General features: G+C 39.3%; 1 protein-coding gene across 2 annotated transcripts in view; it reads left to right on the top strand.

Moving 5' to 3' along the window:
* ank2b (ankyrin 2b, neuronal) overlaps positions 1 to 16,713 on the top strand; it is an 801,710-nt gene that overhangs the window by 575,828 nt on the left and 209,169 nt on the right. For both annotated transcript variants that reach the window (XM_059988791.1, XM_059988792.1), the window contains 2 exons: positions 5,544 to 5,642; positions 10,576 to 10,674. In XM_059988791.1, the coding sequence (XP_059844774.1) occupies positions 5,544 to 5,642; positions 10,576 to 10,674 (198 nt within the window). The remainder of the gene's footprint in view (positions 1 to 5,543; positions 5,643 to 10,575; positions 10,675 to 16,713) is intronic.

Below are 16,713 nucleotides of genomic sequence, written 5' to 3'. Positions count from 1 at the left end.
CATCCTGGTTTAGGTAAAAAGTATAGCAGCGATGTTCTGAATGAATTGAGGTTACTGGAAGGATGTTTTCTTTCTTCTCTTCTAATTTTACCCTCAAATGCTCTGCCCAATCTTTTTTTTTGTTTTATGTTAGTTTAGCAGGTTTTTTTTCTTCTTATACAATAAAATTTCCAATTTTTTTATGATTTGTCAAGAGAAGTTGTGCTTTCTTGTTTATATTATATATACAACAGCGTAATGCTATACCTAATTGACTTTGACAATATATACTTTTTTTGCTGTTTATACGTCTTCTGTTTTATGTGTTTGTTAAAACTTCTCCTCTGATTTGTAATTTTTTCTTTACTGGAAAATCAAAAATCAAAACTGGAAAATTCAATTAAAAAAATTGAAAATGAAAAAATGACATTTGTCAAAAGATTGCTTTGGAAGGCCAGTAAAAAGTGCATTGCAGTAATCTAATCAATATAAGGGCATGAATTAGTTTTTCAACATAATTACATGATTATAATGGAAGTCCCTTTGCAATATTTCTTAAGTGTAGAAATGCTGCTCTTTATGTGAGAATTAAAATTCAAACCTTAATCAAGGATAACACCCAGGCTTGTTATTTCTGATTTTATAAGGGGAGTCAGATTCCCAAGTTTATCAAGAAGTTTATCTCTTTTAGCTTTGAGGCCTCCTAAAAGTATTTCGGTTTTATCTTCATTTAGTTTTTTGGAAATTATTACTCATTGAAGCCAAAATAGAAGTGAGGGGATAGGGTGTTATCATCAGAGGAGAACAATTGTGTATCATCTGTATAACTGTGGAAATCAAGTTTATGATCTTGAATTATACAGTATCTCCTAAAGACAGCATGTATAAGGAGAAGAGTAGTTCTCAATTCCCTGAACATTGAAGGCAAGCAACTGATGGCTTCTTTGCCATTCTATCTAGTTGTTCTGCCACTCTCAGGGACCTTTGGACTTGCATCCCAAGATTCTTTGGTACATCAGTGCTCTGAAGGGTCCTGTTATTTACTGCATTCTTTCCTCTTATGATTGATCTCCCTCAATGCAACACTTTAAGTTTTTCCAGATTAAACATCATCTGCCCTTTTTTTGGCAATACAAACAAAATGCTGGAGGAACTCAGCAGGCCAGAAGCATCTATGGAAAAGAATAAACTGTTGAAGTTGCAGGCTGAGACCTTTCTTCAGGACTGGAAAGGAAAGGAAAGGGAGAAGTCAAAGTAAGAAGGGAGGAAGAAGTACAAGGTGGCAGGTGATAAATGAAACTGGAGAGAAGGAGGAGGGGTGAAGTAAAGGGCTGGGAAGTTGTTTCATGAAAGAGATAAAGGGCTGGAGAAGGGTGAATCTGATAGGAAAGTTAGAAGACCATGAAAGAAAGGGAAAGGAGAGGAGAACCAGAGGGAGGTGATGGGCAAGTAAGGAGATAAGGAGAGAAGGGGAAACAGGAATGGAGAATGACAAAGGAGAGGGGGGAATGGGGTTACCAGAAGTTTGACAAATCTATGTTCATGCCATCGGGTTGGAGGCTACCCAGACAGAATATAAGGTGTTGCTCCTCCAACCTGAGCGTGGCCTCATCTTGGCAGTAGAGAAGGCCATCGATTACATGTCAGAATGGGAATGGGTAGTAGAATTGAAATGAATGGTTATTGAGAGACCTCGCTTCTTCTGGCACTTTTCCTGCTTGGCGGTGGTATTACAATCCATGTCGGGTCCCACCAATGTACAGGAGGCCACACCGGGAGCAGCAGACACAGTAAATCATCCCAACACACTCACCTCACCTGGGAAGACTGTTTGGGGCCTTGAATAGTAGTGAGAGAGGAGGTGTAGGGGCAGGTGTGGCAAGGATAAGTACCAGGAGGGATATCAATGGGGAGGGACAAATGGACAAGGGGATCCAGTGCGATCCCTAAGGAAAGCAGAAAATGGGCAGAGGGAAAGATAGTAGACAATAGACAATAGGTGCAGAAGTAGACCATTCGGCCCCTCGAGTCTGCACTGCCATTCTGAGATCATGGCTGATCATTCACTATCAATACCCAGTCCCTGCCTTGTCCCCATATCCCTTGATTTCCCTATCCATCAGATATCTATCTAGCTCCTTCTTGAAAGCATCCAGAGAATTGGCCTCCACCGTCTTCCGAGGCAGTGCATTCCACACCTCCACAACTCTCTGGGAGAAGAAACTCTTCCTCAACTCTGTTTTAAATAACTGACCTCTTATTCTCAATCCATGCCCTCTGGTACTGGACTCTCCCAACACCTGGAACATATTTCCTGCCTCAATCCTATCAAATCCTTTAATTATCTTAAATGTTTCAATCAGATCCCCTCTCAATCTCCTCAATTCCAGCGTGTACAAGCCCAATCTCTCCAATCTCTCTGCGTAAGACAGCCCTGCCATCCCAGGAATCAACCTAGTGAATCTACGCTGCACTTCCTCAATTGCCAGAATGTCCTTCCTTAAACCTGGAGACCAAAACTGTACACAATATTCCAGGTGTGGTCTCACCAGGGCCCTGTACAAATGCAAAAGGACATCCTTGCTCTTGTACTCAATTCCCCTTGTAATAAAGGCCCTCTTTTGTACTCAATTCCCCTTGTAATAAAGGCCCTCATTTGCCCTCTTCACTGCCTGTTGCACTTGCTCATTCACCTTCATTGACTGGTGAACTAGGACTCCTAGGTCTCTTTGCATTTCTCCCTTACCTAACTCGACACCGTTCAGACAATACTCTGCCCTCTTGTTCCTGCTTCCAAAGTGGATAACTTCACATTTATTCACATTGAATGACATCTGCCAAGTATATGCCCACTCACCCAGCCTATCCAAGTCTCCCTGTATTCTCCTAACGTCCTCTTCGCATGTCACACTGCCACCCAGTTTAGTATCGTCAGCAAACTTGCTGATATAGTTTTCAATGCCCTCATCTAAATCGTTGACATAAATCGTAAAGAGCTGTGGTCCCAATACAGAGCCTTGTGGTACCCCACTAGTCACCTCCAGCCAGTCGGAGAAACACCCATTCACTGCTACCCTTTGCTTTCTATCTGCCAACCAGTTTTCTATCCATGTTGAAACCCTGCCCCCAATGCCATGAGCTCTGATTTTACTCGCCAATCTCCTATGTGGCACCTTATCGAATGCCTTCTGAAAATCTAGGTACACAACACCCACTGGCTTACCCTGGTCTAACATCCTTGTTACACCCTCAAAAAACTCCAACAGATGTGTTTGTTGGTGGGATTCCGTTTGAGGTGGCGGAAGTTGTGGAGCCAAGTACATCTTTACTTCTCCTGAGAGAGGACGTAATCCAACTAGTGCTAATGCCTGGTTCGCAGGTACTTCATTATCTGGCAAAACAAGATGGCAGTGGGGAACCAGGATAGAGCTGAGGATAAGCCAGCAGATTTACAAGTAGATGATGTGTGTAATATGAATGTAAGTAAGAACGAGCTAATGATTGGATACAACTGCAGACAGGCCAAAGAGTTAAATTGTACCACAGAGGCAAAATTCGAAAGAGTGAAGAATGCAGGACTGAAGGTGCATTTAAGTGCATGTAATATTTGGAAGTAACAATCAGGGTGGCCAAAGGAAAGGCAGTGGATGTCATTTACTTGGATTTTCAAAAGGCATTTGATAAAGTACCACAGATGAGGCTGCTTAACAAGATATATCCTATGGTGTTACAGGAAAGACACCAGCATGAATAGAGGAATGACTGTTAGGCAGGAGGCAATGAGGCAGTCTTTTTTGGTTAGCTGCCAGTGACTAGTGGTGTTCCTCAGGAGTCAATATTGGGGCTACTACTTTTCATATTGTTTGTCAGTGATTTAAATAATGGAATTGATAGATTTTTGGCAAAGTTTGCAGATTATATGATAGGTGAAGGGGTAGGTTGTGCTGAGATCAATGCGATTGCAGGGGAACTTAGACAAATTGGAAGAATGGGCAAAAAAGTGGCAGATGGAATGCAATGTTGAGAAATTTATGATAATACATTTACTATCCTTGGCGAGAAGTAATTTCTATGCACCTCAGATTTTAATGACCAACTCCTTATCTTGAAACTAAGTTTCATCATTTTAGACCTCCCCACCAGTGAATGTATCTGAACATTCACTTGCCATTCCCCTTAGGGTCTTAAATAATTTGATAAGATTAACCCTCATTCTTCTAAACCCCAGAAAATATAAATCCAATCCATTTAGCTTGTTTTGATAGAACAAGCTTGACAGAGCAAGGTCTTTACAAGGGGTTGCTGTTTGCTCATAGGTCTTTGCACTCACAAATGAGTTGGTTCAGCCCTAGATACCCTTGCAAACTGCAAGAGGATTTCTTCATGTAGCCATGTGTTTAGTGCAAAGTGAAAAAGAGAAAGGCAAACAAGTTCAGGATCCCAGACTTGTTAATACTTATGCAGACAGTTGCCCACAGCTCAGACCACAAACTGAAGCACTTCCTAATGAAGTTCAGTCCTCGACTTTTGCTGGGACATTTAGTGGGCAATTAATGTGTGAATAAAAAAAAGATAAGAATGAGAGGTCATTTGAACAGTTATAATAGCAGAGCAGTGCAACTTGGTCAAAAACTTTTAAGTGTTTATTACTGTCATTTGGTTACCCACAGCTAGCATGAGTACTTTTAGTTTTGTTGTTATTTTGGCACAAAATTCTGGTCTCATGATTTAACTGTTAACTAGCATCAGAATCAGAATCAGTTTTTGTACCAAAACCGCTCAGAGGCTAAGCATAGGGATTAACACTGTATGACACTATCCAAGATAAAGTTCCAAAGTTCAAAAGAGTACATTCGATCCTCTAAGAAACCAACAAAGACTAGCAATTTTGTCGCAAAAAGGAACTAATGCAACCGAAACTAATGAAATGATGAAATAGTGAAGTTTGGGGTGCTAAGCAGTAGCAGTTGAGAGATTAACGATCTTAGCATACTTAAGTGTTCCAATTAGTGATCTAGAGAAATTAACAATCAACAACAAAATAATTCTCTGGTTTCCTAAAATTAATAGGACTAAACTGAACTTAAAGGCCAAACCTAAATACTTAACTGTACACTTCACTTCTGTTACCCCAACCCTAGTGACAAATTACCCATTATTAACGCACAATACAAAATTCAGCGCAGACAACCAGAAAGCAGCTTCTTTAATGTTCTTGGCCACATCATCAAGAAACTCAATCAGCTTCATAAGACATGATCTCCCATGAGAAAGGCATGTTGACTATCCATAATTAAACCCTGTCCCTCTAGATGTACTTATCACTCAGAAAAAGTAGTGAGGTAGTGTTCATGGGTTCAATGTCCATTTAGAAATTGGATGGCAGTTCAGCACCTTTTCTGTTTCAGATAATTGACGTCGCAAATTATTCAAGGAATTATATTACAATTTTCCTCATTGCATATTATCCTGAAATATTGCTGCCAAATGTCTCATCTATGGATAATCTACCAGTATTATATCATTGTTTAACCTCACCTTCTTTTCCCTTTGTCCTAATACAGAAGGGATTTACCCCACTACATGTAGCTGCTAAGTACGGGAGCCTAGATGTGGCAAAACTCCTTCTGCAGCGCTCAGCTTCTCCAGACTCTGCGGGCAAGGCAAGTTAAGAGAGGAATTTAAAAGTTTAGCTTGGAATTTGCATGTGGGTTTGTTTTATTTGTAATGAAGAAGATGAAACTTCCACAATTCTGACCTGCAACATTTTGGATCATGAAAATAATCTGCATTGATGTTTGAAAGATTTAGAATCTTATTGGCTTATGCATAAAACATTACAAAATCCATTATCTTTAAGGCCACTAAAAAACTTTAGTGCCAATATGCTTGTATATATGAAGTATTTAATGTCTTTAAAATTGGGTCTAATTTTCCTGAGGCTTGTCCATCTCATCTGTTTTTGCATGTTAAAATATTACCTGCATGGTCATTTCTCCCTCCTCCTCTCAACACATTTTTAGAATGTAGTTTTCCAAACTTAAAATAATGCTCTCTTCTTAGCACCTTTCTGTATTTGTGCATGAATCACAAGGACCTGTTCTATAGTCCTTTCTTGGTAATCCACTCTTAAAATTTTGTCTGCCTGAGTTTGTTCCTATGGTTGTTTTGGGACTCTTCTCCACCATAAGATGGTTAGCTGTTTTATAAAAGAATCCCACATTGTTAAAATCTTCTGCTTATACTTCAGTGCGGACCTTCATGTTCCTCCCAACAAGTGAAAAATTTTCACAAATATGAATAAAAATTAATTTCTGGGTTTTCTGTTGATCATTTGACTCTCTTACATTTGAGAAGCACCAGCTCTGTGCCTCCTAGATACCATAGGAGGTGAGGATACCAAAACAGTTTACAATTTACTTGCAACATGACTAGGCACTTCCAGATTGAAAATGTACTTTCATGTTATATAATTTATCTCCTCAGAACCAACATAAACAATGACTAACTTATCGTTATCAACTTATCATTGAATAAACAGGATGGCTATGGTGTAAAAATGGAATACCTGAGTATATATTCTGTCAGTGACACTTCAACCTCAGCACATGAAGTGCAAAGCCACAACAACAAGCCTTCATATTTGACCCATGAGGTTCCTCAGTTGACGTGCAGAACAGGAAAATCCCTTTAAAGGGCAAGTGCTTGCTTTTATTTTATTGTTGACACTAACTCAGCAGAAGAAAGCTAGTAGGTTTGAACAGTCATGATTTTCTTTGTCTATTTCTTGCCTGTAGGAAATAGATAACATTGAAACAAATACCGAGGAGCGTGTAGAGATCATTCAGCACTTGAACTCTGCTGCCTTTTTGTATAATCCTGGCTGATTCTTCAACTCATTACTGCCTTGATATCTCTGTGTGTCTGAAGATCTTAGCACCTTTTAAAATATATTCATCAGAATTCCACAGGCTTCTGTGTTAGATATTCCACAAGTTCATTAATGAATAAAACGCTTTCTCTGTCCTAAATATCTTACTTTGTACCTTAAGACTGAGACGTGCAGTTTTAGTTTTCTCTCCCCCAAATCCAAGGGAAACATATTCCCTGTCCCCAGCCTGTCAAGTTCCATTAGATTTTTGAAACACAAGAAAACCTGCAGATGTTAGAAATCCAAAGCAATGCACACAAAATGCTGGAGGAACTTAGCAGGCTAGGCAGTATTTGTGGAAAAGAGCAAACAGTCAATGGACCGAGACCCTTCTTCAGGAGTCCTGAAGAGGCCTAATGCAATATTGCGATTTTATACTGGTGCGGCCTCACTTTAAATATTGTTAGCAGTTTTGGGACCCTTATCTAAGAAAAGATGTGCTGAAACTGGAGAAGGTTCAAAGGGGGTTCACGAAAATGATTCTAGGGTTGAATAGCTTGTCATGGCTCTGGGCCAGTATTCACTAGAATTCAGAAGAATGAGGAATGACATCATTGAAACCTATCGAATGCTGAAAGGCCTTGATGGAGTGGATGTGGAGATGATGCTTCCTATGGTGGGGGAGTCTAAGACCAGAGGACACAGTCTCAGAATGGAGGGGTGTCCTTTTAGAACAGAGATGAGGAATTTCTTTTGCCAGAAAGTGGTGAATCTGTGGAATTCTTTGCCTCAGGCAGCTGTGGAGGCCAAGTCTTTCTGTGTATTTAAGGCAGAGATTGATAGATTCTTGATTGGTCAGGGCATGAAGGGTTACGGGGAGAAGGCAGGAGATTTGACTGCGAGGAAAATTGGATCAGCCATGATGAAATGGCAGGGGAGACCCAATTGGCCAAAGGGCCTAATTATTCAGCAGAGACAGTGACCTTGTTTTGCTCTTTCATACTATTTTATCAACATTTGAATTAGATCTTCTTATGCCTTGCTAATTTAAATGTCTATCTAAATGTGATTTACAAACAGTGATTATATCTGATTCCACCATCTATTTTAGCAGTGCATTCAAGGTATTGCTACTTCATGTATTTTCAAAAATATCTTAGCCAAATCCCCATTAAAACTCCTTTCTGTCACTTTAAGCCTGTGTCCTCCTATTTTAATACCCCTACCATAGGGAAAAGATTTTGATCATCTACCCTATTCATGAATCTCATAATCTTATATGTTCTTAGCAGGCTATATTTGAAGTAGAGATTGATAGGTTCTTGATTAGAAAGGGCATCAAAGGTTACAGGGAGAAGGCAGGAAAATGGGGTTGAGAGGAATAATAAATCAGCTGTAATCAAATGGTGGAGCAGTCTCAATAGGCTGAGTGGCGTAATTCTGCTCCTATATCTTATGGTTTTATGGGTCATCCCATAACTTCGCTTACTTCAGGGAAAACAAATCCAGCCTCTCCAATTTCTCCCCATAACTAAAAGCAACTAGACAGTACCTGGTGAATCTCCTCTGCACAAACATGGTCTTCCTATAGTATGGTGACCTGAACTGTATACACTGTTCCTTGTGCAGTCTAACCAGTGTTTTGTTAAGTTTCAATGTAACATCCCATCTCTCATATTCAGTCCTGACTTATGAACTCAGCATCCTTCTTCACCACTTAGGTCTCCTGTTCTTAGTGGCCATTAACTGTACATGTCCTCTTCTATTTGACTTGTCAAAATGCATCATCTTGCACTTGTTGAGAGTAAGTTTCACTTCTGATCCATATCTGTTTTAACCATAACAAACCTTCACTATTCACAGTGTTTGTGTCGTCCATAAACTGATCAACCAGACCTTCTATCTTCATGTCCAAGTTGTCAATAATAATCACAAATAAAATGTGTCTCACACCAGTCCCTGCAGTGCACCACAACTCATCAACTTCCAATCAGAAAAATATTTTGCCAGAACTACCCTCTTCCTCCAATCACAAAGCCAATCTTGGATCCAATTAGCCAGCTCACTGGGATCTCCTGTACCTTGGCCATTTGGACCAGCCTACCCTGTGGAACCTTGTCAAATTTCTTACTAAAACTATATTGACAAAATCTACCATCCTGACTTGACAATCTCCTTGATTATTTCCTCAAAACAGTCAGATTAATGAGACAGGATTTCCTCTTCACAGAGACACACTGACTATCCCTAATCAGTACATGCCTTTCTATAAGTACATGAACCCTGTCTCTCAGAATTTTCTCCAGTAATTTCCCTGTCACTGTTAAGGTTTATTAGTAACTGATGCCTGCTGCCCTTCTTAAACAAGGCTATTGTCTTGACCTAGCTTCTAGCTAACAAAAATGCAAAAATGTCTTGTTTCCCATGGCATTCTGGGATAAATCTCATTGCACATTGTATATTTTGAACAGCTGAGACCCACGGACTGATCCTGTCATTACCTAACCAGTCACCAAATGGCATCTGGGAAACATCTTGCTGGCAAACCAATCAGGGTGTGATTTTTTTTAAATTCCATCTGCTTTAATTTTGCACACTAATCTCTCTATGGGACTTAATTAAAGGTCTTCTAAAATTTACATATATATGTTCCCTTTTAACTATTCTGCCAATAATACCCTATTAGATTTGTCAAACCTTTCCTTTTCCGAAAACTCCTTGACTTTATCTAACCCCATTGATATATTTTCTACATGATATGCTATTACATTCTTTATAATACCAGGAGTATTTTCTTTATGTTGATTTAAGATCTGTATTTCTTAGTTTTCTTTCACCTTCCTTTGTTTAAATAGTATGGATAAATCTGCCACTCTGCAATCTACAGGAACCTTTGCATAATTTATTGAATTTTGGAAGATATAAATCAGTAGATCCATTATTTCCATTTCTGTCCATTTTAATTCTTTTGGAATACAGATGCCCTGCATATTTAATTGCATTTTAACCCTATAAACATCTCCAGAGCTTCTATTTTTACAAATACTAATTTTCTTTAATTCCTCCTTTTCATTGGGTTCTTGGTTCCCTAGCATTCATGAGTAGTTATTAGCAAACATTTTTTGAAGACTTGCACTTTCATTTATTTCTCCATTTTGTGAATCACTGAGACCAAAACTTGTCTTCACTCATCCTTTTTTGAACTTCTATGGTCTTACATTCTTTGCAAGTTTACTCTATTTTCATTTCCTCAATCAGTATCTTGGACCATTTTTGCTGAATTCTAAAGCTTCATCTCCTCAGGCTTACTATTTTACTGGGGAAGATATACATGCTTCTCGTTTTGTCTAATGAAGTCTTTAACAACTTCTATTGGTCTTGTTGTCGAACTTGAGTAAGTTGAGTTTTCGCTCCAGGAAAATCAAAATGCCTTTCAAAATCAATAAATCAGAATTTATTGCATTATCTGTAAATTATGAACCTTTTTCATTTCACATGGAATGCAGTGGAAGCTCAGCAGTTCAACCGTACAATTCTTTTATAGACAAAGCCATGGGTTGATCAACATGCTGAAAAATATGCTTCATTTCCTTTCTTTTGGCACCTGTCTTTCCATTTCGGTCTTTTTTTTTTCTTTTTCTTGCACCCCCTGTTTGTATTTGTAGTTTACTAACAGACTACAGTAGCTGTTAACATCACGTATTAACAAAGCTGAATTCTTACAGAATGGCCTAACCCCACTTCACGTTGCCGCTCACTATGACAACCAGAAGGTGGCATTGTTGCTGCTGGCGAAAGGTGCCTCTCCCCATTCGACTGCAAAGGTATTAACAGCTGAGGTTATTAATTCTGACAGTAACCTGAAAGCAAGATCCTGTAGATGTTTTAATGTCTCTGTGTTTAGCTATAATTTAACTGACAATTGTATTTTGATGGAAAGTCCTTTGCTAACAGTATAGTGAGGAAAACTGTTGGTGTATAAATTTAAAGGGCATTGCCTTCTTAAAAAAAATCCTTGGAACCTGAGGACATGTAACAGAAACAGCAGTAGTTCATTTCAACCATCATGGCTACCTATCAACTCAGTGAAGCCATGCTAATTTAGTTTACCTCCTTATCACTTTCTGCACTAACCAGGTATCAAAATTGATGTATTTGACAAAACATTGAACAACACAGAACTGGACAGGCCATGATTTTCTAATGTGGATGCCAATTTATATGAAACATCTTCCTCCTCTACATCATCCATATCCCTCCATTCCCTTCATATTCATATTCATATACAATACCCCGGTAACCCATTCCAAGCACCTACCACTCTCTGTAAAAAAACGCTTGCACCCTCACATTGCATTTAAACTTTCTCTCTAATATTAAAAGCATTATTTGATATTTCTACCCTGGGACAAAGATTCTGGCTGTCCTACCCTATCAGTATCTCTCATAATTTAACAAACTTCAATCAAGTCTCTCACCTCCCTGCCCCCCAGAACTCTACCAATCATGGTGTCATCTGCAAACTTGCCAATCCACCCAGTAACTTTTTTAATTCAAATCATTGTCTGCTTCAAGCAACAGAGATCCCAGCACTAATCTTTGTGGAACAGATCTCCTGCCAAAATAATAGCCTTCCAATCCTTCTTTCTATCTTATATGGCAAGCCAGTTCTGAATCTAAACTAGCAGTTCATCCTGCATCCCATGCGTCTTTTATCTTCCAGATCAACTACCACCGGGGACTTAATCACACTAAGGTAGCGTCGTGGTTGGCTTGGCAGTGTTCTAGTTTGGAGCCTCAGAGTTCAAAATTCCTCTGTAAGGAGCTTGTATGTTCTCACTGTGGAATGCATGGATTTTCTTCGAGTGCTCCAGTTTCCTCCCAAAGTCCAAAGGTGGTTACTAGATTAATTGCTCATTGTAAGTTGTCCCATGATTAGGTTAGAGTGAAATTGGAGGTTGCTGGGTGGTGTGACAAAGGGCCTGATCTGTGCTGTATCTCTAAATAACTAAATTCTTTACTAAAGTTAAAGTCACTCATGAGAGTAAGGTCACCTACTATGACATCTCTGTTGTTTCTGCACCTTTCCATAATCTGTCTGTTTATCTGTTCCACCACCTCTCAGTGGCTATTGAGGGGGGTGGGGTTCATAGTATAATCCCATCAGGGTACTTGCACCTTTATTATTTCGGAGCTCGACCCATATTGTGGATGAGCTCTCCAAGATCTGGTGCAACATTCTTCCTCATCAATAGTGATCAAAATATGTGCCAATAAATATTGAATATATATTCAGTCACAGTTCCAAATGTTCTCTACCCCTAGTGCGAAATCCAATGGCATCTTCATTTTAAGGAAGTACTTCCTTAGTCACTAACAGTTTTCCTTCTCTGTTACGACACCATTATTTCTCTTTTGGAAATATATTTTTTAAATAATGATTAGTTTTGATTTATTATTAAGTTTTCATGTGTTCTGAATGAATATGTTACAAGTTCTGAAAGGTAAGTCTTATAAAGAAGGCATCTAAGACTATACAAAATTAGACCAATGACATTAAACTTTTATTAATCAATCAGTATCTTAAAAACTACCATAGGACTTTGCAGCTGGTACCCACGGTAGACAATGGCTTTGATTTGTGAAAGTTCCATTTGTATTGTTTTTTGATTCTTGAGATGCAATACCATACTGGAATAAATAGAATTATAACTGCTATTACTTCAACATGGACCCAGTAATAAGTAACATTTCCATAGAAGTTAAGCAAGATAATGATTAAGTAGAGAAAACCAAAATTTATGGCTTTGCAAATAAAAAGGGAACGGGAACAGATTGTTCCACCTCTTCAGTTTGTTCTCCTGTTTTATTGAATCATGGCTAGTCTGCCTCTTAACTCTCATCTTATCCGTGCTGGCCTGTCAGAATGCTTTAATTGAATCAGCATCCATCGCCTTTTGGACAGAGAGAATTCCAAATCTCCACTAACATTTGTAATGGAAAACATGGTTGTCAATTTTTGTTTAATGATGCTTCATGTTTATAGTTTCCCCAGGCCCGAGGGAAGTAAGACCAAAAGATCATAAAACATAGGAGCAGAATTAGGCCATTCAACCCATTGAGTGTGCTCCACCATTTTATCCTGGCTGATCCATTTCCCTCTTAACCCCATTCATCTGCCTTCTACCTGTAACCTTTCATACCCCGACTTATCAAGATCCTATCAATTTCTGCCTTAAATACCCTCAATGACTTGGCCTCCATAACCACATGGCAACAAATTCCACAGTTTTAGCACCCTCTGGCTAAAGAAATTTCTCTCCGTCTCCATTCTAAATGGACATTCCTCTATTCTGAGGCTGTGCCCTCTGGTCCTAGATTTTCCCACTTCAGGAAACATTCTCTCCACATCCACTCTGTCAAGGCTATTCAACATTTGATAGGTTTCAATGAGATCCCAGCACATCCTTTCTTACAAGGGACCCAAAACTACTCACAATACTCCAAGTGATGCCTCATTAGTGCATTATAAACTCTCAGCATACATCCTTGTTTTTATATTCTTGCCCTCTTGAAAGGAATGCTAACATTGCAATTGCCTTCCTCACCCCTGACACAACATGCAAGTTAACCTTTGGGGAATCCTGTATGAGGACTACCAAGTCCTTTTGCACCTCAGATTTCTGAATCTTCTCCCTGTTTAGAAAATCGTCTATACTTTTATTCTTTCTATCAAAGCGTATGACCACACACTACCTGTATCCATCTGCCATTTCTTTGTCCATTCTCCTAATGTTTATTTAAGTCATTCTACAGCCTACCTGCTTCCTCAACACTACCTGTCCTCTACCTTTCTTCATATTATCTGCAAACTTGATCACAAAGCCATCAATTCCATCACCCAAACCATTGACCTACAACGTAAAATGAAGCTGTGCCAATACTGACCCCTGTGAAACACCACTAGTCATCAGCAGCCAATCATAAAAGGCTCCCTTTATTCCAACTCTTTGCCTTCTGCCAATCAGTCAGTGCTCTATCCATGCCTGTATCTTTCCTGTAATACTACAGGCTCTTATCTTATTCAGGAGCCTCATGTGTGGGACCCTGATAAAGGCCTTCTGAAAATCCAAGTACATGACATTAAGTGATTCTCCTTTGTCTATCCTGCTTGTTATTTCCTAAAAGAATTCCAATAGATTTGTCAGGCAAGCTTTTCCATTAGGGAAGCCACGCTGTCTACGGACTATTTTATCATGTGCCTCCAAGTACCCCAAAATCTCATACTTAATAATCGACTACAACATCTTCCCAACTGAGGTCAGACTATCTAGCATATAATTTCCTTACTTCAGCATCCCTCTCTCCTTGAAGCAAGCAGTGGGCTGAATAGCCTATTTCTAGTCCAATGTCTTATGGTCATAGGATTCAGCAGCTACCTGATATTCCCAATCTACCTACATATTGAAATCCCCCCATAACTATCGTAACATTGCGCTTTTTACATGCCTTGACTATATCACTTTGTCATTTGTAACCCACATTCTAGCTACTGTTCACAGTAGCTCTCATCGTAGCTCTCATCAAGGTCTCTTTACCCTTGCAGTTTCTTAACTCTACCCACAAGCATTCTACATCTTCCGATCCTATGTCACCTCTTTCTAAGGATTTGATTTCACTTTTTTACTAACAGAGCTACCCCAACACTGTTATCAACCTGTCTGTCCTTTGATGTTAATGTGTATCCTTAGATGTTAAAATCCCAACGATAATCTTATCATGCCTTAACTCTTTACAATCTTACCCTCTCTCTGTATAATCATGCCTCAACTTTGTAAAATCATTCCCTAATTCTGTACAATCGTGCCTTAACTCTGGACAAGCATACCCTAACTCTGTTCAATCGTGCCCTATCATCGTACAATTGTATCTTATCTCTGTACAGTCATACTCTAAATCTGTACAATCATTTTGTAATACACTTTAATCATGCCCTTACTTTACACAATTATGCCCTAATTCTGTACAATCATACCAATCATCTCTGTACAATCATACCCTAACTCTGTACAATCGTACTGTAATTCTCTACAATCATACCCTAACTCTGTGCAATCATGCCCAAATTCTGTACAATCATACCCTACCTCTGTACATTCATTAACATAGTAAGTTTGTTAATAATTTATGTGAATTAAAATGTAATAGCTGTATTGTCTGGTGCAATGGCTGGTCACTCTATCACAGAAAGATAGTCCTGAAAGATATCTCATTGGGTCCAAGTTCAAGAGTATCTTTGGTTACATTCTAAAAATTTCAGCATGATTAATCCCATTTGAAAAAAAATGGTTTAGTACGTTAATCAGGAAGAAATTTGAATTAATGTGGAAACAGTTGTACTCCATGTTTTCTTGTAGTGGAACTGAACTTTGGTGGTGGAGACTCATGTTCATGTGTTGTACATACAGTCTGATCTTCCTGGACAGCAATATTTGGTGTTGACAGTGAGATTAAAGTCAGTGTTAATATGCCAACAATCAGACCATCCAGTTAATGAGTGCTTATTAAGCTACCTGTCAAACCTTTCCTCTGAAATTAATATCTAATAGGAGTATTTAAATTAATAACATTTCTTGATCATCCTACTTTCTTCACAGCAGGATGAGGCATTGAAGTAATTCCAGTTGAACAATTCCATTCAACAAAGCAATTAAACAATTCAGATTGAAGTTAGAGGTGGAATCAAATGCACATCAGCTTCGGCATGGTTTGCAGCCTTTATGTCCTACGCCTTGTAGTTTTTGCCTTAAAACTTAACATCATGAATGATTGTGAGGCTTCATGTGCTGATGAGCTCATGCCTTTTATTCATACTTTGAAAGAGAGAATAAATCTACACCTCTATGGTTCCCTGTAGCATTCGGCGACCCTGTGATCTCTGTCTTGTAGACTGACATTAGAAAATCTTTCAAGAGGTGACCATCAGAAGCTCAAGCTCTGATGATGTACCTGATAGGGTACTGACAACCTGTGCCAACCAACTGTGGGAGTGTTCTAAGACATCTTCAATGTCTCACTGCTGCAGTCAGAGGTTTTAGCTGCTTCAGAAGGGCAACAATCATACCAGTGCCAAAGAAGAGCAGGATGAGCTGCCTCAATGACTATCACCCAGTAGCACTCACATCTATGTGATGAAGTGCTTTAAGAAGTTGGTCATGCCAGAATCAATTCCTGCCTAAGCAAGGACCTGGACCTGCTGCTATGTGACTATTGATACAATAGGTCTATAGCGGATGCAATCTTACTGGCTTTCCACTACATCAGACTGCTGTTTATTGATTACAGCTCAGCATTCAATGCAATCATATCCTCAGTTCTATTCAATGAGCTCCAAATCCTGGGCCTCTATATCTCCCTCTGCAGCTGGATCCTTGACTTCCTCATTGGCAGGTCACAGTCAGTGCAGTAATATCTCGTCCTCACTGTGTCAACATTGGCACACCTTAAGAATGCATGTTTAGTCCACTTCTCAGCTCTCCACACCCATGACGTGTGGCTAGGCACAGCTCAAATGCCGTCTGTAAATTTGCTGATGACACAACTATTGTTGGCAGAATTTCGGACAGTGACGTGGAGGTGTACAGGAGTAAGATTGATCAGCTGATTGAAAAGTGTTGCAACAGCAACCTTGCACTCAGTAAGACCGGGGGATTGATTGTGGACTGCAGGAAGGGGAGGTCGAAAGAATACACACATGTCCTTGTCAAGGAATCGGCAGTGCAAAGAGTGAGTAGCTTCAAGTTTCTGAGTGTCAACATCTCTGAAGATCTATCCTGGGCCCAGCTTATTAATACAATCACAAA

The sequence above is a fragment of the Hypanus sabinus genome, chromosome 14 (assembly GCF_030144855.1).
Source record: "Hypanus sabinus isolate sHypSab1 chromosome 14, sHypSab1.hap1, whole genome shotgun sequence".
In the NCBI taxonomy this organism is placed as follows: domain Eukaryota; kingdom Metazoa; phylum Chordata; class Chondrichthyes; order Myliobatiformes; family Dasyatidae; genus Hypanus; species Hypanus sabinus.
The sequence above is the reverse complement of the archived record's forward strand: the minus strand, read 5'-3'. Positions and strand labels throughout refer to the sequence as shown.